Here is a 26,174-nt window from a genome sequence, read left to right as displayed (position 1 = left end):
GCCATATATCTTCAGGGTGATGCCAAACTCTGGTGGCGGGTGAAATACGAAGCCATCAAAGCTGGTGAAGATGCCCTCGAGACATGGGCAGAACTGAAGGCAGCCATACGCCTGCAGTTCTTCCCCGAAAATGTTGAGTACAATGCTAGGAGAAATCTACGGGAGCTCCGCCAGACCAAATTAGTGCGGGATTACGTGCGGGAATTCTCTACGCTCATGCTGAACATCCGTGACATAGGGGACAAAGACAAACTATTCACCTTCCTGGAAGGGTTGAAACCTTATGCCCGCATGGAGTTACAAAGACAAAGGGTAGATACGTTACCTAAGGCAATCCAAGCAGCAGAGTGCCTTGGGGATTATCAAGTGGAAGCCCGGAAGGACAGGCCTCAACAGCCTGTCCGAGGAGGATACAAAGGAGGCCAGCCGAACACTGGTGGCCCTAGCAGAAGTGGAGGAGACCGGAGTGCAGCCAAATCTAAGGCTCCCTCCTCAAGCAGTACTAGTGCTGCATCTAACAACAATGATCGGGGAAGGAAACCCCCCTCAGGATGCCGTCATTGCAGCGGACCACATTGGAACAATGAATGCCCGCATGCACAGATGAACGCCCATCAAGCTTTTGAGGATGGGACGGATGATGATGCCGATGATGCGGACCAGACCGAACCAGTTGGTGCATTCAATGCCATTGTTGGCTCTTTTTCTTAGCCCCTAGCGGGAACCAGTGCTGGTATCCGTAAGAAGAAGGACCCCTGTCCAATCGCCAAGAAAGGGAAAAAGAAGGCGAACGAAAGGACTCTTCCCCATCAAGAGAGGACCTTAATGTTCGTTGATATGAAGGTAAATGGCAAGCCCATTCGGGCGATGATAGACACGGGTGCTACCCACAACTACTTAGCCTCGACTCAGGTGGAGCGCCTTGGCCTAGTTGTAGGAAAGGGCAAAGGTCGTGTCAAGGCTATCAACTCACCACCTCAGCCAGTGGGTGGAATAGCCAAAGAAGTACCGGTGAAACTTGGCCCTTATGAAGGAAAGTTCAACCTGCGCGTGGTGATTATAGATGACTTCGAGTTGATAGTGGGGTTGGAATTCCTGAGACAGACCAATACCATGCCCGCACCGTATGCAGACTTGCTACTGATGATGGGAGAAAATGGAACTAAGCCCTGCATTATTCCGTGCATTCCCATGAAGATGGCCGCCGAGAACATCTCGGCCTTGCAGTTGAAGAAGGGGGTAAAAAGACATGAACCCACGTTCCTGGCTACCCTCTGCATGGAAGATATAGAACGCTCCTCGGGTCCCATTCCTGCACCCGTGAAGGAGTTTCTTCTGGAATTTGAAGACATCATGCCACAAGACATGCCAAAGCATCTTCCGCCTAGGCGAACTGTGGACCATGAGATCGAGTTGGTGTCGGGTGCGAAGCCACCTGCCCAGGCGTCGTACAGAATGTCACAACCCAAACTCACCGAGCTTCGGAGACAATTGACGGAAATGCTAGACACAGGGATCATCGTGCCCTCCAAGTCCCCATACGGGTCCCCTGTGCTATTCCAAAAGAAACATGATGGTAGTTTACGACTCTGCGTGGATTACCGGGCTTTAAACAAAATCACCGTGAAAAACAAGTACCCTATTCCGCTAATGGCAGACTTGTTTGATAAACCGGGTGGTGCAACGGTATTCACCAAAATAGCCCTGAGGACAGGTTATTGGCCAGTTCGGATTGCAGAGGGTGATGAGCACAAGACGACCTGTGTGACAAGATATGGGTCGTGCGACTTCCTGGTTATGCCCTTTGGCTTGACTAACGCACCAGCCACATTTTGCACCTTGATGAACCAGGTCTTCCGAGAATACATTGATGAATTCGTCGTGGTTTATTTGGATGACATTGTGGTATATAGCCAGACACTAGAAGAACACCTGGAGCATTTGCGGAAGGTCCTAGCCCGATTGCGGGAGCACGAATTATATGCAAAGCTATCCAAGTGCTCCTTTGCTCAGAAACAAATTGACTTCCTCGGACATGTCATCGAGGAAGGGCGGATCAAGATGGACCAGCAAAAGATTTAGGCCATCACAGAATGGCTGCCTCCTAAGGATATCCATGCCTCGAGGTCGTTCCTTGGCCTATGCAACTTCTATCGGCGTTTTGTGAAAAGTTACTCCCTCATTGCAGTGCCGCTGACAGAACTCCTCAAGAAGGTCACACCATGGGATTGGGGCCCCAAGCGGGCAGAGGCCTTCGATGCATTGAAAATGGCTATGTCTAGTAGCCCAGTCTTGGTCCTCCCTGACTTGGCCAAACCATTCGAAGTGCAAACGGATGCCTCCGACTATGCACTTGGTGGAGTATTGCTATAAGAAGGGCATCCCGTAGCATACGAGAGCCGGAAGCTAAAGGATGCAGAGCGGCACTATGCCACCCATGAGAAAGAATTATTGGCTGTCGTTCATTGCTTACGCCTTTGGAGGCATTATCTGCTGGGATCCCCATTTGTGGTCAAGACAGACAACACAGCTGTTAGCCATTTCATGACCCAGCCAAAGCTGAATGGTCGACAGGCTAGGTAGCAGGAACTCCTAGTGGAATTTCACTTCAACCTGGAGTACCGAAGTGGGAAGACCAATTATGTTGCTGATGCACTCAGTCGGAGAGCTGATCTAGCATCGGTGTGTGTACTCGCTGCCCTAAAGGGAAGCGAAGTAACCACCACCATAAAAGACCAGATACAAGATCTACTCATCAAGGATCCTGCTGCACAGTATTTGGTTGATTTGGTAGGACAGGGCAAGACTCGCCAGTTCTACACCGAAGATGGTTTCCTAAAGGTGAAAGGGAACCGACTTTATGTTCCTAAAGGAGGAGATCTGCGACGGACTCTTCTAGCGGAATGCCACGATACTCTGTGGGCCGGTCATCCGGGCGAGGAACGCACCATGGCATTGCTTCGCCGTGCATATTATTGGCCTCAAATGGTCGATGACGTCGCTCAATATGTGAAGACTTGTCTAGTATGCCAGAAAGACAAGTTAGACCGCTTGACGCAGGCAGGGCTCTTGGAACCACTAGCTGTCCCAAAAAGACCTTGGGAAAGCGTTTCCCTGGACTTCATCACCGGATTGCCCAAGGTCGGAGATCTCACAACTATCTTGGTTGTGGTGGATCGGTTTTTCAAGTATGTTACCTTTATAGCAGCCCCACAATATATATCAGCAGAAGATACAGCTTGGCTATTCTTCTCTCATGTCGTCAAATATTGGGGCCTTCCTAAAGACATTGTTAGTGATCGCGACTCACACTTCACTAGCAATTTTTGGACCCAACTCTTTAAGTGTCTCGGGTCAAAATTGAGTCATAGCTCAAGTTTTCATCCGCAATCTGATGGCCAGACGGAGCGATTCAATGGCATGCTAGAGGAATATCTCCGGCACTTTGTGACCGGATTACAGAAGAACTGGGTGAAGCTTCTGGATGTTGCTCAACTGTGTTTCAATTCACAAAAGAGCTCAAGTACCAACAAAAGCGCTTTTGAAATTGTTACCAGACATCAACCGCTACTCCCACACACAGTGAACGCACCAAATATGTCAAAATCTCCTCGGGCTGCTAGCTTCTCAAAAGAATGGAAACAAAATTTGGAGATAGTGCGGAGCTATCTTGTCAAAGCCCAAAAGCGGATGAAGAGGCATGCTGATCAGAATCGCCGCTTTGTTGAATACCAGGTGGGAGACAAAGTGATGGTCAAAATCCCAAAACGGTACTTGTTTGCAGGGGTCAATGACCCTCGCCTATTGCAAAAATATATTGGACCCTTATCCATTGAAAGGCGCATTGGGAAAGTTGCATACCGGGTGGATACCCCAACTTGGTGGAAAATCCATCCTGTTTTCCATGTCAGTCTCCTGAAACCTTTTCGGGAAGATATAAAGGATCCTTCACGAAGCCAACTCACAATACCAAGTATTCGAGGTCCCAATTCAACCAGGAAAAGGCGTGCTGAAGCTATTCTTGATGATCGAGTGATTCACGCCTCAAGAAAAGATCACCAGGAGTTCTTGGTGAAATGATAGGGATGTGATACAGACGAGAATACTTGGGAGAGGGGAACAAACCTCAAAGCCTACAAGAGCCTGATTGATGATTACCTTGCAAGAAAGGCACCGAGGACGTCGCCAACTCAGGTGGGGGAGAATGTCATGTGCGGCTTTCCAACCATGCCCCATGACCCCTTGGACGCGCCCCGTGGCGTCCTGGCCAGCTTCCCAACGCCCGTCGCCACGGTCGGCCCCGTGGTCTCGGCAGTTCCAAGTGACAAGCGCGCATGTGCCTCTGTCGCCCCACCGATAGCCATCGCCAGCGCCCAGCCACAGGCAGATGCCAGCAGCGCCGCGCGCGCAGACCCTTATGCTAAAGACAAAGTTGCTGCAAACAGACTTGTTTCTGCTTTGTAGAAGACTAAGTCCTTTTCATTGTAAATATAGAGTAGTTTTGCTGCATTTTCTTTAAGTGTGATTTTTCAGCTTTCATAGGTCTAGTCATGTAACTTTGGTTTATTTTTTTTAAGCATTATTAAGGGGGACCAAGCAATCAAAACTTTCAAGCAAGCAAACAATTCTCTGTACTGGTCTCTCCCCCCCGACACCGTCTTGTTTTTCTGTAATAGCTTTCATTCAATGCAATTAAGCTTTCTTTCATTCTCAATTCTCTTTTCTGCTCTCTTTCAATTGCTCATGACATTGATTTTCCCGTACGGCACTAACAATCTAGTCTAGCGAACGGAGGGGACCTCAGTTGGCGGACAACAACCGTACTGACATCGGTTGCTTAGCCTTACGTCGCCCTTCCAAGGAACTTTAGGAAGGCGCCGCGTAACAGTATGCACAAGATAGTTCTTCAAAAAATAATACAAACTGGACAAAAGTTTATTTCGTGTTCGTATAAGTTACAATATTTTTCGTAACAGTGAGTTTACAATGTGTACACACGGCAGTTGGCGTTAAACGTTACCCTTTATTAATAATTATTTATGTGATGCTGTTTAACTGGAAACGAAACTAAAGAAAGAAAGATTTTTTTAAAAATATTTCTCATATACACGTATAATTGTCACACGTTAAAGATTTATTGACATGTTGATATGAATGTTTAATTAACTTTTATTTAAAAGAAAAAAATATTCAGTTATGTAATTACACTTGTGTAAACAAACATAATACTGATAATTATATTGTAATTGCGTTATGGATGACAAACAAATATGTTATTTATAGTTACTATACTGTGCAATTATTATGAACTATTAATTGTTACCCTGGTAATTACACAGTTATGTAATTACATAATAACTTCCAACATGCCCTAAAGTTCTATATTGAAATATCAATTCATGGTACACATTTTAGGAAATTTCCCCCCATTATAATTTGTTTTTATTCTTTTGTACCGCTTGATATTTCAATTTATGTTGATATATATTTTTCTTATAGTTTGTTCAAGAAAATATCTTTTTTTAGATTTAGAAATATTTTAATTTAAACTTTTTATTTATTCTTAACGAGAGATTTTAATAACCAAACAAATATTATAGATTAAAGACCATAGGTTTCAGAAATTTTATTTTTTTAAAACTCCTAAGTTCACATAAATTAAACCAGACGTTAATTTCTTACTTTTAATACTAGTTCTTTGACTGGCAAGGAAATTTCCAAAACGTGTAATATCCTCTCTCTTTGTTTTGGCGAGTGAAATAAAGGAGCTAGGGCAAAAAGATTGTCTTACATATCTCTCACTTGGATTTCTAAAAACAGCGCCTGCAATTCTCCTTCTTCAGGTACACGGGTATTCTTCCTTCACTACCTTACTGTGTTGCCCATAATCGTTTTTTCCCGTTTTCTTGAAAATGTTTGCCTTTTTTCTTGAACCCAGTTTGGTCGATGATTCTTGATAATTGGAATTATTGCTTTTTACAATATGAATTCGTGTTGTTTAACTGTTAGTGTTCCCACATGCTATTGTTTCTATAATATGCTTTATTGTTGTCTAGTTAAATTTATTTTTTGTCTGCCGGTTCTGCTGAGTTGTCCTTTATTTCTTTGTTCACGTTAATGTTTTTTCTTGCAAATTGGAAGAATTGCTTTTACCGTATGCTATCCTGCTGTTAACTGGTAGAATCGTTCTACATGCTATTATGATTCTTACTGTTGGGTTGCTTTCTTCTTGTTCCTTAAAATTTGTTTTATATCCTGTTGCTTTTAGTTTTGTTCTATCCTTCCCTTAATTTTTAATTCTTCGAATTCATAATGCATTTTTCTCGAACGTTCACAATTCTTAATTGGAATGGTTGCTTATATGTTATGCTTTTTTGCTGTTAATTCTTTATGCTTTAATGCAGTTAACAGTTAGAATCATTCCACATGCTATTGCTTTAATGATAATTTGAATATTGTGGATTTCCCTCTCGATTCTTGATTGATCTGCGCTTTGTTTCAAGGTTGTTTTGCTACTGTTTGCCTTGACTCTTTTGTGCCTTTAAGTAATTCACCATTTTTTGAGTTTCAGCTGTGCAATTGTTCTATCACCCCAGGCACCCCACACTTCACTCTCCGCTGCAGTGTAGACGTTGATAATGGCAAAGGAAGAGCCAAATTCTGGTTCTGTTGTTGTAGAAGGAACATCTGAGGTTCGTGATGATAATGAAGTGGCCAATGAGTCTGCTTCCTCACTGCTAAAGGAGGATGAGGAGAAAGTTGATGATTTGACATTGGATGAGCCACCGACAGGTAATCCTTCTAGTCGAAGAAATGCTAAAGATTTAGTGCCAAATTAGTTGCTCGTGAGATTGAATGAATGCCTTTTCTTTTTCATTTTTATCTTTCCTGTTCCCCCTTGAGAGTGTAAGCAAGAGCTCGTGTACTGCTCTTACATAGATTAATGCTACCACCCTTACGAAGAAATGAAAGTTCATGGATAAAAATTTGCTTTTATATATTTTAAAGCCTTTTTCTGTGACCGGGAAGATGCTATTATTTCAATGAAATCTGGTTTTGATTGTTATTTTTTGATTAAAGAAAAAAAGGTATTCATTTTTGAATTTTGATGGGGTTTAACTATTTTACATTTGGGATGCACGATGTGAATAATGAAGCTGCACGTTCACTTTATTGAAAGAAGTGGAAGACTAGATTTACATTTTTAGATGTTACTCATGATTATAATAGGCTATGAATGAATAATTGTCTTTTGGGATTTGTTCAAAACACTGTTAGATGTTAAAGTGAAAGAATTAAGAGAGTCTGTATGTATATCTTTCACCCAACATCTGAAGAATATTTAGATGCCATAACGTGTCAAAACTGAAAAATAGTCCCTTCGTCCCATTTTATGTGATGCACTTTTTGGTAGACCCTTGGCTCAGGACGGGGAGAGGGGAAGGGCAATAGCAAGCAAACTGATCTAACAACCGAAGCAGAAATACAAAACTAGCAGTAGGCAATGCAATCAGGAAACCGAGACACAAGACAACAACAAGTAGTAACAAAAGTCTAGGGGTACGAAAAAACACGAAAGACACCAAGTGGTGTATCAAAGCTACTCCTACAAACAAGGACAACACCCGGCCACCTAACCCTCTATCTTTATTCTCAACCTCGACAGCTTCCTATCCACTTTGACTGTGTTTAAGAAAGAAAGATTTTTGAAACTTGTGGTCTAAAACAAGTCATAGATATTTGTGTGGATATAAATCATCTTATTAAAGGTAAAATAGAAAGTTTAAAATTAAATTGTTTCGAAGTATAGAATGATATCATTCTTTTTGGGACAAACTAAAAAGTGAAGTCTATCTCATAAATTGGGACAGAAGGAGTATACAGAAGTTTGGATGGAATTGAACAACTCTGGAGAACTGAGAGGAATTAAGTTTTAAGAGTCGAAAACATAGAAAATCACAAAAGTGATTTAGACAGCTTTTAGGTTTACAACCAACTGGTGCTCCATATCGCAGCTAGTGATCATCAGGTGGGTTTTGCTGGCTCGTTATCTGCGAATGGGCTATAGTTGTACTTGTGAATGCTCCATGAGGACATTCGGTGTGGTGTCGAACTTCATGTTTTATTTACCTGTCCAAATGTTCCCAATTGGCCAGAGGATTCCTTCTTTTGCTTAGAGTGCTTTAGGCTCTCTCAGAACATTGAGAAGAAGCCAAGTTCTCAAAGAAGAAGGTTTTCTCACGGTCTTTTTTTCCTTTTAATTAAAACCAAACATCACAGGTTGCACCAACCTGTGCTGATGGGGCCCTTGGCAATGACCAGGGGCGGCCCAAGAAGATTGGTGGCCTAAAGCCAATTTTTAATTTGGGGCCTTTCTGAAGGAAAAAAAAAATTATCATAACATCGATGATTCATTCCGATGTTCCTACACATAGAACAACACAATTTAGCGCAATTGTCACACAATAACTCACTTAAACCGACAAAATATAGGGCGAGTAATGTGCTAAAAGTATAGAATTTTGGCCTAACATCAGTTGTTAATAGTTTCTTTTATAAATAATTTAGTCTCTCCTAAGATATTGTTGATCTTAGATAATAGAACCAAATTCATATAGATACCTCGCTAATGATGTCACTCGTAAAATTTAAATAATGAAAAGTTTTATATTCGCGACAAGGGTTTAGGAGGAGTGATTCTCTTTCTGCATTTTTTGCTCAAACGGTTACATCACTACTAAATTAAAAGTTATCTTGACTTTTTATAAAATATTTTATTTTTTATTTTAACATACCCAGTATATTTAGACCCTACCCTAAAGATTGTTGTGAGATGTATTTGATCCAACTTACCTTAATTAAATATATTGGGTTCGAGTCCTGCGGTTAAAAAAAATCCTGTTAAAACGTGTTCTCTCTTTTACTGGTCCTTACGCGGTACGAATCTAGATTAGTCGGGGTCTCAATACAAATACAAGTAGAAAAACAAAAGAAAAATTTGGGGCCCTCAAAATTTGGGGGCCTTAGCCTTTGCTTTAGTGGCTTGACCCTTGGGCCGCCCCTGGCAATGACCCCTACCTTGTATATTAATACCAAAAAATACTACATAGGAGGAGGAGCCTTGCCTCTGATTCCTAAAGAAGATTGAACAAGTTCAATCTTGTACATTTGAGAAAGTTAGTAGGAAGTAAACACCATACAACTTATAATAGAGGACTCCTTCTATTTACAAATGATCTTACCAAAATAATTAAACTGGGGAGACTCTCCCTTGACAAAAAATATACCCTACACTAAGGTACATCAAAATGATAAAAGAAAAAATCTTATCAAAAGAAACTTCTCACTGGTTAGCAGGTGCTACATGTGTCAGAGTGCCTCAGAAAGTATCAATCATCTTTTCCTCCACTGCCCAGTTGCTGCAGATTTATGGCATATGTTTTTAGCTATCTTCAATCTGAAATGGTCCATGCCACACACTGTTAGAGATGCTTACACAAGCTGGAGTTCTAGGAGATTTGAAAAATCCATCAGGAATATCTGGATAATGGTACCTGCATGCATTTTTTGGTGTATTTGGACTGAAAGGAACAGGAGATGTTTTGTAGGAATTTCAACTCCAGTATGCTCCCTCAAGGCTAGTTGTTTGGTTAATTTATATAGTTGGGCGAACCTTCTCCCTGTAAATAATTCAGATGTCCTTTTTGATTTTGTCAGCTCTTTGGTATTGTAAGGTTCTTTTTGTAGCTCTGAGTTTACAAGTCTTTCTTCTCTGATATTAGTTTTTTTCATGAATCTGCCAGCTCCTTAACTTATGAGGTTTTTTTTGTCTCTGTTGAGCTGTCAGATTTTTCTCTCTTGTAATCTTTGCATCTTCTGGATGCTTTTAATGATATTTCACTTACTTCATTAAAACAAATGATAAAAAAAAAGCTTTCTATACATACTGGTAATAACATGATAACTTGTTCTTCAATAAAGCTTTTACTTGAATATTCAATGAAATAGCCTCTTTGAAGAAGCTGTATGTTTTAGTCCACAAAAGGTTGAGCCTAACCTTTTCTGAAAACTGCAATCTGTTCCTGCATTTGAGCTTCACTACCGCCCTTCACAATTTATGTTGCCATTGAACTGATTCTTCACCCTTACTGTGAGCTTTGCATTAATGATCCTGCAACCAATACAAAACACAAACATAATAAATACTTGATTGTAGCTAATCGTCAAGACTTTCCAATCTTTTCTTGTCTGATCCTGAATGTTGGAAAATGAGCCATATCCATCCTGTATGCACCACTTGCCTCCTTTGGCATGTTTTGGACAGAGTCGAATATTATAGGAATAGGTAACCCTCGGTTAATACTTCCAAACTTGGCCAAGGCATCAGCCACATAGTGACCTTCTCTATAACAGTGAACCAACTTTATCTGCTGTATACCTCTTCTTATCTCTAGAATACCTGACTGAAGTTCCCATGGAACTGTTACTTTACCATTAAACATGTTTATCACTAATAGTAAGTCCATCTCCAACATGATTTCTTTCTAATTGTTCCAGACACTCCATTGTATTGCTTTTAATGCTGCTTGCAGCTCTGCTGAATTATTAGTACAGTACTGAAGATCTTTAGCAAGTATCCTCACTGTCTTGATCTGATTTTTGTATGTCACGAGCAGTAAGAAAAAAAGGCCGGCAGTTCTAATTTTGTGGGCTCCTAATTGGGACAGCTCATAAAGTACAAATTGCGATGGTGTTTATTTGCTCTGTATGTAGAAGCATTTTTCTGTGCAAAAGAGTAACTCAGCGTTCTTTTTGCTGTTTGATGATGTCTGCTGAATTTTATATTCTTGAGTAGAAGTTGCAGAAAAAGAGAGCGAAAGGAATTCTCGCACAGACTTCGTAAAGTGCTGAACCACTTGTATTCGATGCTTCAGAAAAATCCTCATCAGAAAGTTACATTAGATAGTATTCTGAATGGATCATGCATATATTAAGTGGCAAGAGCTGTTATATTGCCGCCAGTCTACAATTCATGAAAATGGATCTGGTTTTCACTACCCATTCCTTTCATTTTTCATTTAGGATGATTAAACCAAACCTGATAGACATAGCGTTCTTTACCTATATCAAATTTTCATTCTTATACTAGTTTGCATGCTGATGGAAGCTATGTTCTCTGCAGATTGGTAATTTGATATGCAAGCTAATGCCTTTTCCGCCCAATTGTAAATAAGAAAAAAAGAACTTAATAATACTTTATAGTGCTAAGGAAAGGGCATCTATTTTGTTGTGCTACAGTCCTGTGCCTGAAGTCACTTGTACATTTCTGTGAGCTTTTTCACAACCTTGCCTCTGCTACTAATACTTGCACCTTGCATTTGCAATTTTACAGAAGCTGCAAAGAAGAAGAAGAAGAAAAACAAGAGCAAGTGAGAGCCTGCTCCTTTCCGCAAAATAAAGAAAAAACAATCTCTCTTGTGTTTTTCCTTAGAGTCATGTTGCATTTCTTTATTTGCAAATGCAGGAAGAAAAAGGAGCCACCTCAGCAAACTGATCCGCCTTCTATTCCTGTAACCGAGCTTTTTCCTTCTGGAGAATTTCCAGAGGGTGAGATTCAACAATACAAAGATGAGTATGTGCACTTGAAATTACTATCTATTGTTCTGAGGACCATTCAATGGCTTTTAATTTAGAGCTTTGATTTATTTTGAAATCTATTGTGCAAATTAAAGAAAAAGTCTGATATTCATTTATCCTTCAATGTTCAATCTGAAACTAAATTTATCATTGTTTAGTCGAGAATTGTGGAATGATATTTGTTTGATGGTCGATGCAGCAACTTGTGGAGGGCTACGTCTGAGGAAAAGAGGGAATTGGAGCGCCTGGAAAAACCAACTTATAATTCTGTCCGTCAAGCAGCAGAAGTTCATCGTCAGGTTAGAACCTAACTTTCATACAGTTGCTAGCAGTTTTTTCCTGCCATAGTTTTAGAGCAGAGTCAATATTCAAGGTAATTTTTTTATTTTTTATTTTTCAACCCTCAGGTCCGGAAATACATCAGGCAAATTGCTAAGCCTGGGATGTTAATGATTGACCTGTGTGAGACTTTGGAGAATATGGTTCGCAAATTGATATCAGAGAATGGTCTTCAAGCTGGCATTGCGTTCCCTACAGGGTGCTCATTGAACTGGTAATGTGACTTTCTTCTTCTTGTCTTTTCTGGCTGTTAAATGTTAGAATGATTTTAATTTATAAAATAAAGTGAGATTGATGTTAGCTTAATTTGGAATACTGTCATTGTTAGGTATCTTAGAACATAATCTAGTGATTGAACCTATTTCATGTTTGCATTCCCTTTCTTGTGCTTTCTTTTCTTCATTTGTCAGTTTTTCTCTATCTCATTGCAGGGTTGCAGCCCATTGGACCCCCAATTCAGGAGATAAAACTGTGCTTCAGTATGATGATGTGATGAAACTGGACTTTGGAACCCATATTGATGGTAATATTGCCCGTCCCTCATTCTATGTTAGGCATTGAGGTATTTTTTGGTGTGGGTTCTTACGTGTTATGGTATTAGTCTCCTTATCTCCTTATGTATCGAAATGTTTGTCATTTGGTTGGAGATAGGTAGACACTAGTTCCTGTGGTATTATATCAGGGACCGACAGTGGAGTAAAAACAAAAAACCATGTTTTTCTCGAAGTATTTGGTATATGTATTGAGCATTTATATTGATTTATTGATTTAACAATTGATCTGGATGGATTAGCTCCCCCCTTCACTTCATGACCCCTACCTTACTTGCTGCATCCTCCATCTGCTGGTGGTCACTGCCACTCATCTAATCTTTGTTCATTGTTTGAGAGGAGATTGGAGGGGTGGAAAAAACATCTTTCTAAATGAGGGTGAATTACCTTGATAAATAGATATTATTCATAATCCTTACATACTTATGTCTATGTCCTAACCCAGCCTTCAATTAGTAAAAGATTGGAGAGGCTAATGAGAGATCTCCTTTGAGATGGAACAAACTGACCAAAGAATACCATTTGGTTAATTGGGACAGGGTTACCACACCTATAAAATTTGAGGTTTGGGCATTTGTAGATTGGATGTTTTTTTGACTAAGCACTAACAGGAAATGACTATGAATTCATATGAGGAGTGCCATGTGGAGGAAGGTGATCAATGTTGAGTAGAGTTGTGATAATCATATGGGTGATTCTTGAAGGAGGTGACGACATCATATGGGACAGATTTATGAAAAGGAATTGTAAAGGTGAAAAAATAGTGTTTTCAAAATTCATTAGGTTCAGTTGGGAAAACCTAGTAGGTTTTGTAGGTTTTCTACTTTTTGGTAACTTCTTGTACACGGGCATGTTTTTTGCCCAAACACTAATAAAATAAATTACTTTATAAAAAAAGTTGGAAAAACCGAGTATGGTTTATGCTTTAACATTGACTGATGGTTTTCCAGACTTGCACTCCATCACTAATGACAGCGATGCTACTTTCGCGGATGGAGGATACAAGGGTCTTTTGGATTGTATCTTTCTTGATATGTAAGATTTATTGATGTAAGACAGCAAAAGCTGGAAAGAGTACATCAAAAAAGGCTATGTGCATCACAGAGACTTAATGAACAGCAAAAGTCCAGCATAGCGTCTGGCTCTACCAAATTTGCTGCTGTCATGTTGCACCAAAAACTAAGCGAGAATATTCATTTGTGTTTAAGCTTAAGAATCGAGTCATTCTTGTCTTAAAAAATTCTAGCGTTTCTTTCTTTCCATATAATCCAGCAAATGGTGGCAGGAACAGTGTTCCAAGTAGCAATAAGTGGTTTTGGAATTCCTTTCCTACGCCAAGCAATCAGGAGTTCCAAAAACGTTCTAGGCATGCATCATTTGATACCCACCATGTTGAAAACCAGATTCCAGATAGTCGGGTTAAGGGTGTCTTGGAATGTATCTTTCGGAAGATCTTGCAGTACAATAGAGAAGAGGGTCATACATTCTTTCAAGGTTATAATCCACACAATTGTTAGAGGCTGACAGATTAGTTTTGAAGGTATCATCATCGAAATGCTTCAGGGCGAAGTAATAATATAACCATATAATAATCCGATCCCTTTGGAAATCATAATGGAATTTGACAATACCAAAGAAGGTCCTTTCTTTCGGGTATGCAGCATGGGATGCTATCTTGACAGCAGATAACTGGAGATGAGAAGGTGTGGTCGACTAATTGTGAGCAACTGGTTCTTATTCAAAAGACATAGAAAAGAGGATTTTGTCACCTTTTACGACATTTTAGTTTTGTTGCGATTATGCCCGTTGATCTATGCTCTGTCAACATCCAACTAGTTGTCCTTAACACAGTGACAGAAATGATTACAAGCTAGTGGATACACAGATTGATAGCAAGGATAATGATGTTATGGCAGCTGGCACAATTTTGTGGTTTGCTTAAAATTGAGAGAAAAAACTTAAAAGGAAGAAAATTTTGAAGGGGTTAACTGTTAAGAGCTAATTAATGTGGGTTAAGATTTCACTTTTCTCCGTATCATATCTGTGCTGTGAAGAGGAAACACCAACTTTATAGAAAAATTGCTAGGGTTTGGGAGAGTTGTACATACATGCATCTTGTTAAAATAACACCACCTTGGTGTAACGTAAATAAATGTGTTTGCATTATCTACCAACACAGAGTGTAACAATTCACAATCCAGACACTCTTATCATTGTACTGTCCTCCTTATCTATCCTTATCAATTTATCCCTCACAATCCGACCATATTTTGGTCCTATCTCTAATACATAGTATTGTATTTCACCATTGTCCTATCGCATGCTAAACCACCTCCCCTCGTTGGAACAGTCTGTTATGAGCTTTATTTGCTCCCACTCTCTTATTGTTGTTAATTTTAGGAATAAGGTGAACTTTTAACCTGTTGTTTCTTGAAGGGCGAATTGTGGACTGTGCATTTACTGTGGCTTTCAATCCTATGTTTGATCCACTGCTTGAAGCGTCACGGGAAGCCACAAATACCGGCATTAAGGTGGATATTGCTTAAATTGGCGATAAATTTACGTAAAATTGGTAGTCATCATCCAAAAGGGCTACTAGTTTCTTGGAAGTATTGATAAGATTTAGGGGCCATTCATGACATGATTTTTTATGTAGGAAGCAGGAATTGACGTACGGCTTTGTGATGTTGGTGCTGCAATCCAAGAGGTTATGGAATCCTATGAGGTAGAAATCAACGGAAAGGTGTTCCAAGGTACGATATCTGCGAAATATGATAACTAGTAAAAGCATTTATTTCTATTTTGTTTTATTGAAATCCATGTCATGACATTTGAGCGTCGAGAAAAAGACCTTGTATGTCAATAAGCAAAGTAATTTAATTAGCTGACAACTATATTGTATTGTATGATGTCCACATTATATTTGTTGGCCTCTTTAAGTTACTTCAGTATTATCCAGGCTTCTGGGCGTCTCAAGTTGCTTTTTTTTTTTAATACTTTGGGTTGGGTGAGGGACAGAGAGATAATTAATAAACATATTGAACATGATTCATACAATATGATTATCTATACTGGACTTTGGACTGTGTTGGTTATTTTTTGGGTTTGATTAATTTTATATACACCTTAGATAGATGAAAGTATCAACTTGAGCTCTAATGGCAACCTCCAGACAAATGCTGCACGCATCATGGCAACAACTTTTGAAGTAAATATGGCATTCAAAAATCTTGCTGGGTAAATATTTACAGAAATTTTTTGCAACACCGCTGCATTGGATTCCAAAAGCTAAACTGCAGGAAGAACTAATCTATTCTCCTTTCCCAACACCCAATTATGAAAATTTAACTTAACTTTTACCAACAATCTGATTATTTCTAAAATGACATTATGACCAATCCTGTCATTGGCAGTTAAGAGCATCCGGAATCTGAACGGGCACAGTATTGGCCAGTATCAAATCCATGCAGGGAAATCTGTTCCGATCGTTAAAGGAGGAGAACAAACCAAAATGGACGAGGGTGAATTTTATGCAATTGAGACCTTTGGATCAACAGGTAATTTCCGCTTTGCTTGTGTGAAAGAGTAACATTAATATAACTGGCAAATCCTGAATACATGGGAGTCAACTAATTCGCATCTCATATCTCCATGTATCAGGGAAGGGTTATGTGAGGGAAGATCTAGAATGCAGCCATTATATGAAAAACTTTGATATTGGACACATTCCACTGCGGCTGCCCAGAGCCAAGCAACTGCTGGCAACAATAAATAAGAACTTCTCCACATTGGCGTTCTGCAGACGTTATCTAGACCGCCTTGGTGAGACAAAATATCTGATGGCATTGAAGAATTTATGTGACGCTGGAATTGTTCAGGTAAGTGTGACCTCAAGCTACATTCACTAGTTCGCCTCAATTGTGGCATTCAGGCTTGGCTGCATTCATTTATAAACGGAGTTGTTTTACTGTAAATATTTCAACTGTTTGACATTGTTGTGGAATTATAATATACTTTTAAGCAAGATTTGGTATAATCTTGAACTCATACAATAGCAAGTCAGTTTCTTCTACAATCATTGCCAAGGAACTCTTGGCCAGAGAACTTAAGGATAAATTTCTATGACAAGCAGGGGTATTGGGTGCAAAATTCAAGTACTGAATTAATGTTTATAAAGAGAAAATAAATGGAATATAGTTAGTTCAGGGATATTATGTCTAAACAAGACTACTGAAATTTCTAGTAACTTTCGATAGTTTTGTGGAACTTGGTTTTTCTCCCGCTAATTCAATGAAATTTTGAAGTTCATTAATAAATAAGTTGAATCCTGATTTCTTTGGTTAGCTCTCTCCTGATTTATCTAGCACAACTCTTCTGTTGTTATGAATTCATAGGTAAATAATGTGTACATCTGGAGATAAAAAGTTCTTTGAAACTTTTGAGGAAACTTAGGGTAAATCCAAAAGGAGAGGTCCATGTAAAACATCCATGTCACATCAATTTATTAAATCCAGCAGAAATTCTGAACGACAACAAGAAAGACTAAATCTCTCTGCTTGTCTTGCTGAATAATTCTTATTGCAACTGAATGAACTAATGCCAGGTTTGCTGGTAACAAAAAGATCAATTTGGCTTAATCCAATTAGATAAAGAAGTTCTTTTCTAAAAAAAGGGGGATTGTCTGTGGTTGATTCCCAATATTTTAAAATACTGTAACTATTTTTCATAAGAAACAGCTCAGCGTGGTAGGGCTACTGAGGACAAAGCAATTCCATGTAGTGTGTGTAGCAACTGTGCAAGTGAGGCATTTCGGTTTTAAATTCTATTAGTAGTTTGGCCGAAGGAGGTGTGCTTTTGTTAAGATGAAATCAATAACGATGATGAAGGAAGATGTTAATAGGAAATTTTCGGACAAGTGAGAACAGGTATAAAGGAAAAGAAGATAGGATCAATAATAGAGAGATCATGGGCTGTAGAAGAGAATGGTTTTGGAGCTCAAATAAAAAAAAGAAAGAGATAAAGACTGGTGTTGGAGCTCAAAAAGCTCCATCCAATCTAATGGAAAAACCAAAACAAGAATATAAAGAACTCCTGATTGATATTGTGAATAAAAATCTTATAATTATGCCATAATTAATAATCTCAAGGATTAGTAAACTTCGTTATTTCTTGTAAACTCGAATAGTTGTACTCCCTCCGTTTCATTTTATGTGTTAACTTGACTTGGCACGAAGTTTAAGAATGTAACGAAGATTTTTGAATCTTGTGGTCATAAACTAATGGTGTGTATATCAATATCAAAATATCCTTTGAATCTTGTGGTCTTAAAAATGGCATGTCATTAAGCTCACCTCTGGATCGACCTTTTGGTCTAGTCGGTGGAACCGGTGAACCACGCGAGCTAGTTAGATGCGTAAAAGGTAAAATGGAAATGTTAGAACTAAAAACTACTAATGGTGTATATATCAAATCCAAAATATTTTTTGAATCTTGTGGTCTTAAAAATGGCATGTCATTAAGGGTGAAATGGAGATGTTAGAACTACAAGCTTACTATTAAAGGTGGCATTTTTTTTTTGGAACAGACAAGGAAAATGAGACATAAATTGAAGCGGTGGAGTATATAACAGAGTCTTGTCTATGTCGTTAATAGTCAAACTCAAAGAGAGTTTTTCTCTTATATTTTCACATAGACCTGTACAGTTTTGGTAGACTTACGGTTATCAAAAGAATTTTGTAGACTTAAGCTTTTGTCTTAACCTGCTTGTCCTGTCAAAGTTATTTCTTCTTTGAAAAAGTTTGCTATTCTCTCTTTCAAGTGATTGTTCTAGCGTCACTAATCTTATTTCTATTAACCTGGCACCACGCTTCTCCAATTACCATCTTGACGGTTTAGCACATCTTTTCAGTTATCATTCCATAGACATAGTCCTCCCAATCACTGTTTTGGCCATTCTTGTGTGTGTGTGTGTGTGTGTGTGTGTGTGTGTGTGTGTATATATATATATATATATATATATATATATATATATATATATATATATATATATATATATATATATATATAGGAAAATTAATTAAGAATATGGTCAAGAATATCCTCATAATGTAGAATGCCAAGAAATAGGAAACTCTTATCATGTAACTGAAGACTCCTATATATAGCTTCTTGTATGTTAACCAATTGATCGAGTTCTTCTCTTCTCTCTTCTTCCAAGACCTAAATTGCTTGCGGGAATTGGTAGTTTCATTGTTTGGGATAGATTTGGGAAATTGACTAGCCTTTGTTTCTGTTCCAGTTTTTTGGGGCTCAGTCATCGGGTAAGATTCATGTGCATTAGCTTAAGTGACGCTTCTGTGGTGGCAAGAGAAGTATAATTTGCTCTCCTAGCCTAGTCTCTTTTCTGTTTCTTGTGATTGCATTGATAGGTCGATTTTATTTACATCCGAGGCATTATGTGCCTTTTGTGCCATGGTGATCAAAATTCTAATGAATACAATAGTTGTAAGATGAGCACTTTTAAGACTGGAGGAGTTTAGATGTAGCATATGAATCTTAGATTTGAATTTATTCTCTAATTTTGAACTAATTAGACAAGATTAAAAATGTCCACATTTACAAGAAGGTTGCTTAAGATGGTTTGATCATGTCCTCAGTCGACCTCCACATGCACCCAGTCCGTAGGTGTGAAACGATGATGAATGAAGGTTTTAAAAGGGAGACAGCGTAGACCTAAAATTACATGGAAGGAAATTTTCTCGGTAGACCTACAATTTCTTGGAATCCATGCAAACTTAGCGGAAGATAGAACACAATGGAAGGAAAAAATCTATATAGGATATAAAAATTAGTTAGACCTATAGTTTAGTCGTGTTAGTATATTTACATTTCTATGCTTTCTAAGAGTCACTTAGACCTATCATATATGTTTATGCCGTGTTTTTTACTTCTTCTTCTTCTTCTTCTTCCTTATATGATGTTGGCCTGAAATGAAGATGTTGGCCTGAAATGAGTTTGAAGGGAGAAACATGGCTAGTGAGGAGTCATAATCGACTCCAACTTGTATGAAACTGAGGCTTAGTTGTTATTATTATATTTGTGAAGTAATAAACCCTTTGCTTATGATATTTTATAGAGTCAGTCATTCATGCATTTGAAGTCTTGTTAATAGTAGACAGCATAAATAACTGGAAGTTGGACCCCAGGGAATATTGATGCCATATTAGTTTGAGTATTAGTTGAGCTCAAAGTTTTTTGGCACGCATCAGTTAATCTACTAGCAATTTTCTTTGCATCTTGTGCACAATATCTGTCTCCATATGATCCTAAAGTTGCACAATTTCCATCTCCATGTGATCCAAAATTGAAGTTTTACTCTCTTTTGCTTTTCTTTTGGCAGCCATATCCCCCACTTTGCGATATTAAAGGGAGTTACGTTTCTCAGTTTGAGCACACCATTTTACTTCGTCCGACTTGCAAAGAGGTGGTATCGAGAGGCGATGACTATTAATACTAATAGAAAACTTTGTATGGTTGTATTCTGAAATTCGGTGATAAGAGGACTATTGTTTCTGTATGCTTTCGTTCGTGTAGCTTCTGTGAGATTATCTTTGCTTGGCTTTTTTTAAAAGAAAAGCAACAGGAAAGAATGTTAACAACATGAGAATATGAGAACATGGTTTTGATGAGTGGGGGCTGGTGAGTGCAACGTTGCGAAATCTATGAAATAGCTTAGTAACATCTGAATTTCGGCTTATGTCTTATTTTAGTTATAGGAGTATCTCACTATGGTTTGCATTTTCGAGAACAAAACTAATACGTACCATTTACAAGCTGCAAAGTCGGATGAAAGTTTCTTTTGCAGGAGATTTAACAGATAAATGAATTAGAAAAGAGGCAAAAGAATCATCATAGCTATGAAAATAGAATCTCCTTTCCTTATTTCCGAAAGAAAAAGATGCATAGAAAGTTCCTCCCTCCTGGGAAGGAATCAATTCAAGATTCATTCGAAGGATCAACTCCCTTGGGTTGCCCATCATCTAAGGATCTGTCATATCAAAGAAGACTTGCCCTCAAATTATATAAATTCAGCAAGAGACTCAACGGAAGGAACATACTTTGATCGAACCATTACCAATTTTTTTGTTCTACTCCAAACAAGTATTGTAGTCTATTCTAGATTTACTGTGTAACTAGTGGAGAGAAGAAAGAGAAAAGAATCACTGGTGAGGCATTGTATAAAAATAAAGAGAACTTATACTGTGAAGAAGCTGTTGGTGTATGTTCAACAACATCAACACACTTGTACCAAAGATTTCAAAATACTCAAAAGAGTACTCCCTTGCAATCCAAGGGGACTGAAGTAGGATTCACATTAAATCTGAACTAGTATAAAACATCTGGTGTCATTTATTTTCTGCAGTTTACTTTTTGTATTTACATACATCTTATCTCGCATCAAGGATTCAGTCGACTAACAGGAAAATCAGTCAACTACTTCATTAAAGAAAACGAAGAATAACAATTCACCCCCTCTTGTACTTTCAATTGGTATCAGAGCAGGTCTCACATATTTATCCTTTTGCTTAACAACTAGTGAGAAAACATCTGGTGTCATTTATTTTCTGCAGTTTACTTTCTGTATTTACATACATCTATCTCGCATCAAGGATTCAGTCGACTAACAGGAAAATCAATCAACTACTTCATTAAAGAAAACGAAGAATAACAATTCACCTCCCTCTTGTACTTTCAATTGGTATCAGAGCAGGTCTCACATATTTATCCTTTTGCTTAACAACTAGTGAGAAAAGATCATGTCAAACCAAGTAACTGTTAGGGCACTATTTCAAGAAAGGACATCTCAGGTAAGGCCTCCATATTTTAATAGACATCACTTCTCTCATTGGAAAGTTCGCATGGATTTATATGAGAAGTCCTACGATGTCAAGGTGTGACGTGTAATCAAAAAGGGAAACTATCCACTTCCAGCAGCAAAGTCTGAGAAGAAAGTTGAAGGACAATCATCCACTGATCCAGAAGATATAGACGACTATTCTGCTGAGCAAATGACAGTAATCCAAGTTAATGCTAAGACACGAAATCTGTTATATAATGCAATCAGTGGAGAAGAGTATGAGAAAATCTCAAGCTGTGATACAGCTAAGAAAATGTGGGACAAACTAGAAGTTACCTATGAAAGAACGAGCAAAGTGAAAGAAACAAGGATAAATCTATTGGTTCATGACTATGAGCTCTTTCAGATGAAAGATGGTGAATCCATTGAAGAAATGTATGCACGATTCAACAAAATCATAGGAGATCTGAAAGCTTTTGGTAGACCATACTCCAGTGGAGAACAAGTTCAAAAAATTCTAAGAAGTTTGCCCACTATATGACACACAAAAGTAGTTGCACTTGAATCTCAAGATCTGGACAAATTGTCATATGATGAATTACGTGGCGACCTTATAGCTTTTGAGAATAATGATGCAGAGGCACTGGAAGAAGAAATTGCCATGGTCCCGAGAAATATGAATGGATTGATGAGAAGATGCAAAAACAAAAAAAAGGGGAAGAATGTCATCCAGAAGAACCAGACAATTCAATGAACAAGACAAAAATAATGGAAAATATTTTGAATGTGGAAGCTATGGCCATGTTCAAGCTGAATGCCCGAAACTCAAAAGGAAAGTCTCCAGAGGTTTCAATAAGAGCAAATCCTTCAGAAGCTGGAGCGATGAAGACAACTCAGAACATGAAGAAATATCAAATTTATGTTTCATGACCATTTTGGAAAATGATATGAACAAATACTCTAGTTGCTGGACCGATGAAGATGTATCAGACGATGACAACAAAGAAGAAACTAAAAATTGCTTCATGGCACGCGGTGAAATAAGACACTATATCTGTGAAAGATGTAATGAATTATAGGATATTCTTGATCTTAGCCTAAAAGAGTCTCAAAGAATGTTAAATGAATTAAAGAGACTCAATAGGGAAAAGAATGACTGGGAACTTAAACTTGAAGTATGTGAAATCGAAAGAGATGTTCTTCAAGAGAAGTTCAGGAATTGCAATTGCAACTCAATGGCATGCACAAATCCACCAGTAACAGTTCTGTCAGGTCTAACCAAGCGACCTGTAAGTCAACTGGCAAACGACTTGCTAGAAATGATACTACTAGTAAAGACACCACTAGTAGATCCAGTGAAAAATCCATCACTGTTTGTCATTATTGCAATAAAACTGGTCATAAGTATTCCTTTTGTAGATTTTGTAACTCAAATGTTGTCGGATGGATCTGGAAGCCTAAAAATGACCATGATATTAATAGAACTAACCAAAAAGGACCCAAGCAAGCTTAGGTACCTAAAAGAAGGTAATAATCTTTCCTTGTAGGAACACCATAGGAAAGTCGGAAAATGAAAGTGGTATCTCAACATTGCCTGTTCCAGTCACACGACGAATGACAAAAATCTATTCAAAGAAGTCACCAAAATCAATAGAGAAAATGTCAAGTTTGGTGATGACTCAAAAGGCAAAATTGTTGGTACCAGATCAGTCCTGTTTAATAATAACTGTGACATTACTGAATTTTATCTTGTAGACGGACTACATTATAATTTGCTAAGCATCAGTCAACTATGCGACTCTGGATATGAAGTGAATTTCAAGAAAACTGATTGTGCTATTGAAGATGAATCAGGTAAAATCATTCTTCCAGGAAAAAGGTATGGAAATGTTTACATTTTAGATTGCATTGATAATCTGGATAGTCATATCTATCTAGCATCTATCTCTGATGATCTTTGTCTTTGGCACAAAAAGCTTGGTCATGCCAGCATGCATTTGATTGAAAAACTCTGTAGGCATGAACTAGTTACTGGTCTCCCTAAGCTCAACTTTTCGAGAAATCATGTGTGTGATGCATGTCAACTTGGTAAGCAAACTAGAACTTCTTTCTAACCCAAAGATATTGTTTCCACAATCAAACCTCTTTATCTTCTGCATATTGATTTATTTGGACCTACCAGAACTGCCAGTATAAGAGGAAAAATTTATGCTTTCGTTGTTGTTGATGATTACTCACGTTTTACATGGGTAATATTTTTGGCTCACAAAGATGAAGCTCTAAAGAACTTTGAGATCTTCTGCAAAAAGATAGAAAGAGAAGATGAGTACCTTTTCTCAATTATTCAAAGTGATCATGGAGGAGAATTTGAAAGCAGATCATTTGAAGAATTCTGCAATGAACAAGGATATACTCATAAGCACCAATATCACCACAGCAAAATGGGGTAGTGGAACGCAAAGATAGAACTCTGCAGGACATGGCAGGAACCATGATATTGGAGCATTTTCTACCAAATCACTTATGGGCAGAAGCAGTCAGCACATCCTGTCATATACTAAATAGATGTTTGATTCGACCCATTCTGAAGAATACTCCATATGAATTATGGAAAGGCAAGAGACCTAACATTGGGTACTTTCACCCTTTTGGAAGCAAATGCTTTGTCCATAATAATGGTAAAGAAAATCTTGGTAAGTTTGATCTAAGAAGTGATGAAGGTATATTTCTCGGTTACTCTAATAATAGTAGATCTTTTAGAGTCTATAGTAAATGTACCTTGTGTGTAGAAGAATCTGCTCATGTCATTTTTGATGATAATAACTCTATGGCCGAGAAAGGAGTCCTTGCAGGTGACGAAGATATCAACCAAAATCAACCCAAGATCAGTGAACAAATCAATTCGAGAAAATTGACTGACAATATCAATGAAATTTCAAAGTCGACTAATGAAGCTACCAGCGAGAATGCTAAATCTCAAACTGTCACGACCCAAAATACAACTCGTCGTGATGACACCTAACCCAACCCGCTAGGTAATCCAAATAACGATAAAACACGATATAATGATAATGATAAGAGTAAAAAATGAAATAACTGAATTTTATACAACTCCCCAAGGAGTGGTAGTATAAGTCATGAGTCACTAAGACTTAGATTTACAAAACTGAAATGAAATAAATACAACATCTGTTTGAAATGTACATAAACATAATTCGAATCTAAAGCTACCAAGGACAACTGATAGCCATAACTGGGACGCGGGTGGATCTTCAATGCCAGCTCGCCATACACAGCAACATCAACTCCATGTAGTTTGAGTACAATCGACCTCATATACTCAATAAGTATCCTAACTAACCTCGGCGAGGTAAAAGAAGCAAGAACTATAAATGATACTCACTAACACCTGTACAGTTCATAATTTCGACAAGTATAGATCAGATATATGATCAAATCAGGAAATCTAAGGTAAAACCACCTTGATGCTCACAATTCTTTGTTTTAAATTGTTCAGCTGAGTCATCAATCCAACATATAAGGAAGATATGCAAGTAAATCAGGTAAACAGTCAAGGAAATTACAAGTAAAGATAAAATGCAATAACTACATATCAGTCCATTGCGTCGCGCAACCCGATTTAATAATAGTAACCAGCTCTCCCAGAGCTCACATCAACCAGAAACCCATCGGTTTCTCACAATCCGCGTGTACACCATCAAGAGAGAAACATGAGAGGGTGACCATAGGGGGATAGATCTGTATCCATACGTTGTAGGGACAACTCACATGCTGCACAGACAATTCACGTGCTAATAACATCAACCGCACGGACAACTCACATGTTGTACGGATAACTCACGTGCTGCACAGACAACTTACGTGCTATAATATCAATTCCTGGATCAGCACGAACAACTCACGTGCTGCACGGATAACTCATGTGCTAATAATATCAATCTGCACGTACAACTCATGTGTTGCACAGAAAACTCACGTGCTAATATCACAATTCGCCTTACCCAGTCCAAATCATATCACACGGAAGCAAATATACAAGAATACATGTATGTGATTAAAGAATATCAGACTTCATACTCCTAGACTGGTATAAGTGATATGCTAAAGTGTATGCATGAGCAAAGTGTGCTATCATGGCTCAAATCGGTAATTTCATCACAGAAATAACAATTTCCAAGTTTATTCATGGAATTAGCTTTTTCGTAATCTTAAACATGGTTCAAATAGTTCACAACAATGTTACAAATACGAGAAACATCATAGCTTAGAGCTTAATAGTTAATTCTAGGCATATCATAGCCTAAGCACTACCCCGAGCATGGATAAATACCCCGGTGCTCGCACATGAGCTCAAACCCCACACATATGTGCACCCACAACATGTAGCTATCATAAATAATTCAGGCAACTAGTGCCTCAACCAAGTTTAGATAAGATACTTACCTCAAACAAGCCAAAATAATTACTGAGCAAGCAAAACAACTCTCTAGAAATGCCATCCCACGCGTATCAACCTCCGAACGGCTCGAAACTAGCCAAAAGCAACTCAAAAGCTACTATATCCTGCATTTCGTACGTAAAAGTTTCGTTATAAGTTAATCGACGTAGACTCGAGGATGAGGTTGTCTTGAGGTTATACGCATTTATGCTACTTATAACAAGCGATAAGTAAGTGCCGTGAAGGATAAAGGGTAAACGAATCAAAGAAAATGAGTTTCGTTGAAGGTTGTCGATTTGGGATAAAATACGGTCCGAGCGATAATACCCAA

The 26,174-nt window shown here is 38.4% G+C and overlaps 1 protein-coding gene across 4 annotated transcripts; it reads left to right on the top strand.

The window, feature by feature from the left end:
- Positions 1–5,681: 5,681 nt before the first annotated feature.
- LOC107793757 (methionine aminopeptidase 2B) lies at positions 5,682–20,215 on the top strand. Of its 4 annotated transcripts, none has more exons than XM_016616182.2 (12): positions 5,682–5,843; positions 6,572–6,792; positions 11,393–11,429; positions 11,525–11,632; positions 11,837–11,936; positions 12,045–12,190; positions 12,408–12,499; positions 14,964–15,058; positions 15,184–15,280; positions 15,941–16,084; positions 16,188–16,405; positions 19,927–20,215. In XM_016616182.2, exons 2-12 carry the CDS (start codon positions 6,639–6,641, stop codon positions 20,035–20,037), a joined length of 1,302 nt encoding a protein of 433 aa, XP_016471668.1. In that variant the 5' UTR covers positions 5,682–5,843; positions 6,572–6,638; the 3' UTR covers positions 20,038–20,215. The 4 variants fall into 4 exon arrangements, with proteins under 4 accessions (XP_016471668.1, XP_016471671.1, XP_016471672.1 ...); XM_016616185.2 differs by having other exon boundaries at positions 5,706–5,843; positions 6,597–6,792; XM_016616186.2 differs by having other exon boundaries at positions 5,708–5,851; positions 6,597–6,792.
- The last annotated feature ends 5,959 nt before the right edge of the window (positions 20,216–26,174 follow it).

This window comes from Nicotiana tabacum, chromosome 19, assembly GCF_000715075.1.
Source record: "Nicotiana tabacum cultivar K326 chromosome 19, ASM71507v2, whole genome shotgun sequence".
In the NCBI taxonomy this organism is placed as follows: Eukaryota; Viridiplantae; Streptophyta; class Magnoliopsida; order Solanales; family Solanaceae; genus Nicotiana; species Nicotiana tabacum.
The sequence above is the reverse complement of the archived record's forward strand: the minus strand, read 5'-3'. Positions and strand labels throughout refer to the sequence as shown.

What these genes read in the sequence shown, in the direction of transcription:
- LOC107793757 (XM_016616182.2), top strand. Translation starts at nt 6,639, where the DNA reads ATGGCAAAGGAAGAGCCAAATTCTGGTTCTGTTGTTGTAGAAGGAACA. An exon ending in CAACGGAAAGGTGTTCCAAG is followed by an intron (nt 15,281 to 15,940) that starts GTACGATATCTG and finishes TGTCATTGGCAG; the next exon opens with TTAAGAGCATCCGGAATCTG. An exon ending in GTGACGCTGGAATTGTTCAG is followed by an intron (nt 16,406 to 19,926) that starts GTAAGTGTGACC and finishes TTCTTTTGGCAG; the next exon opens with CCATATCCCCCACTTTGCGA.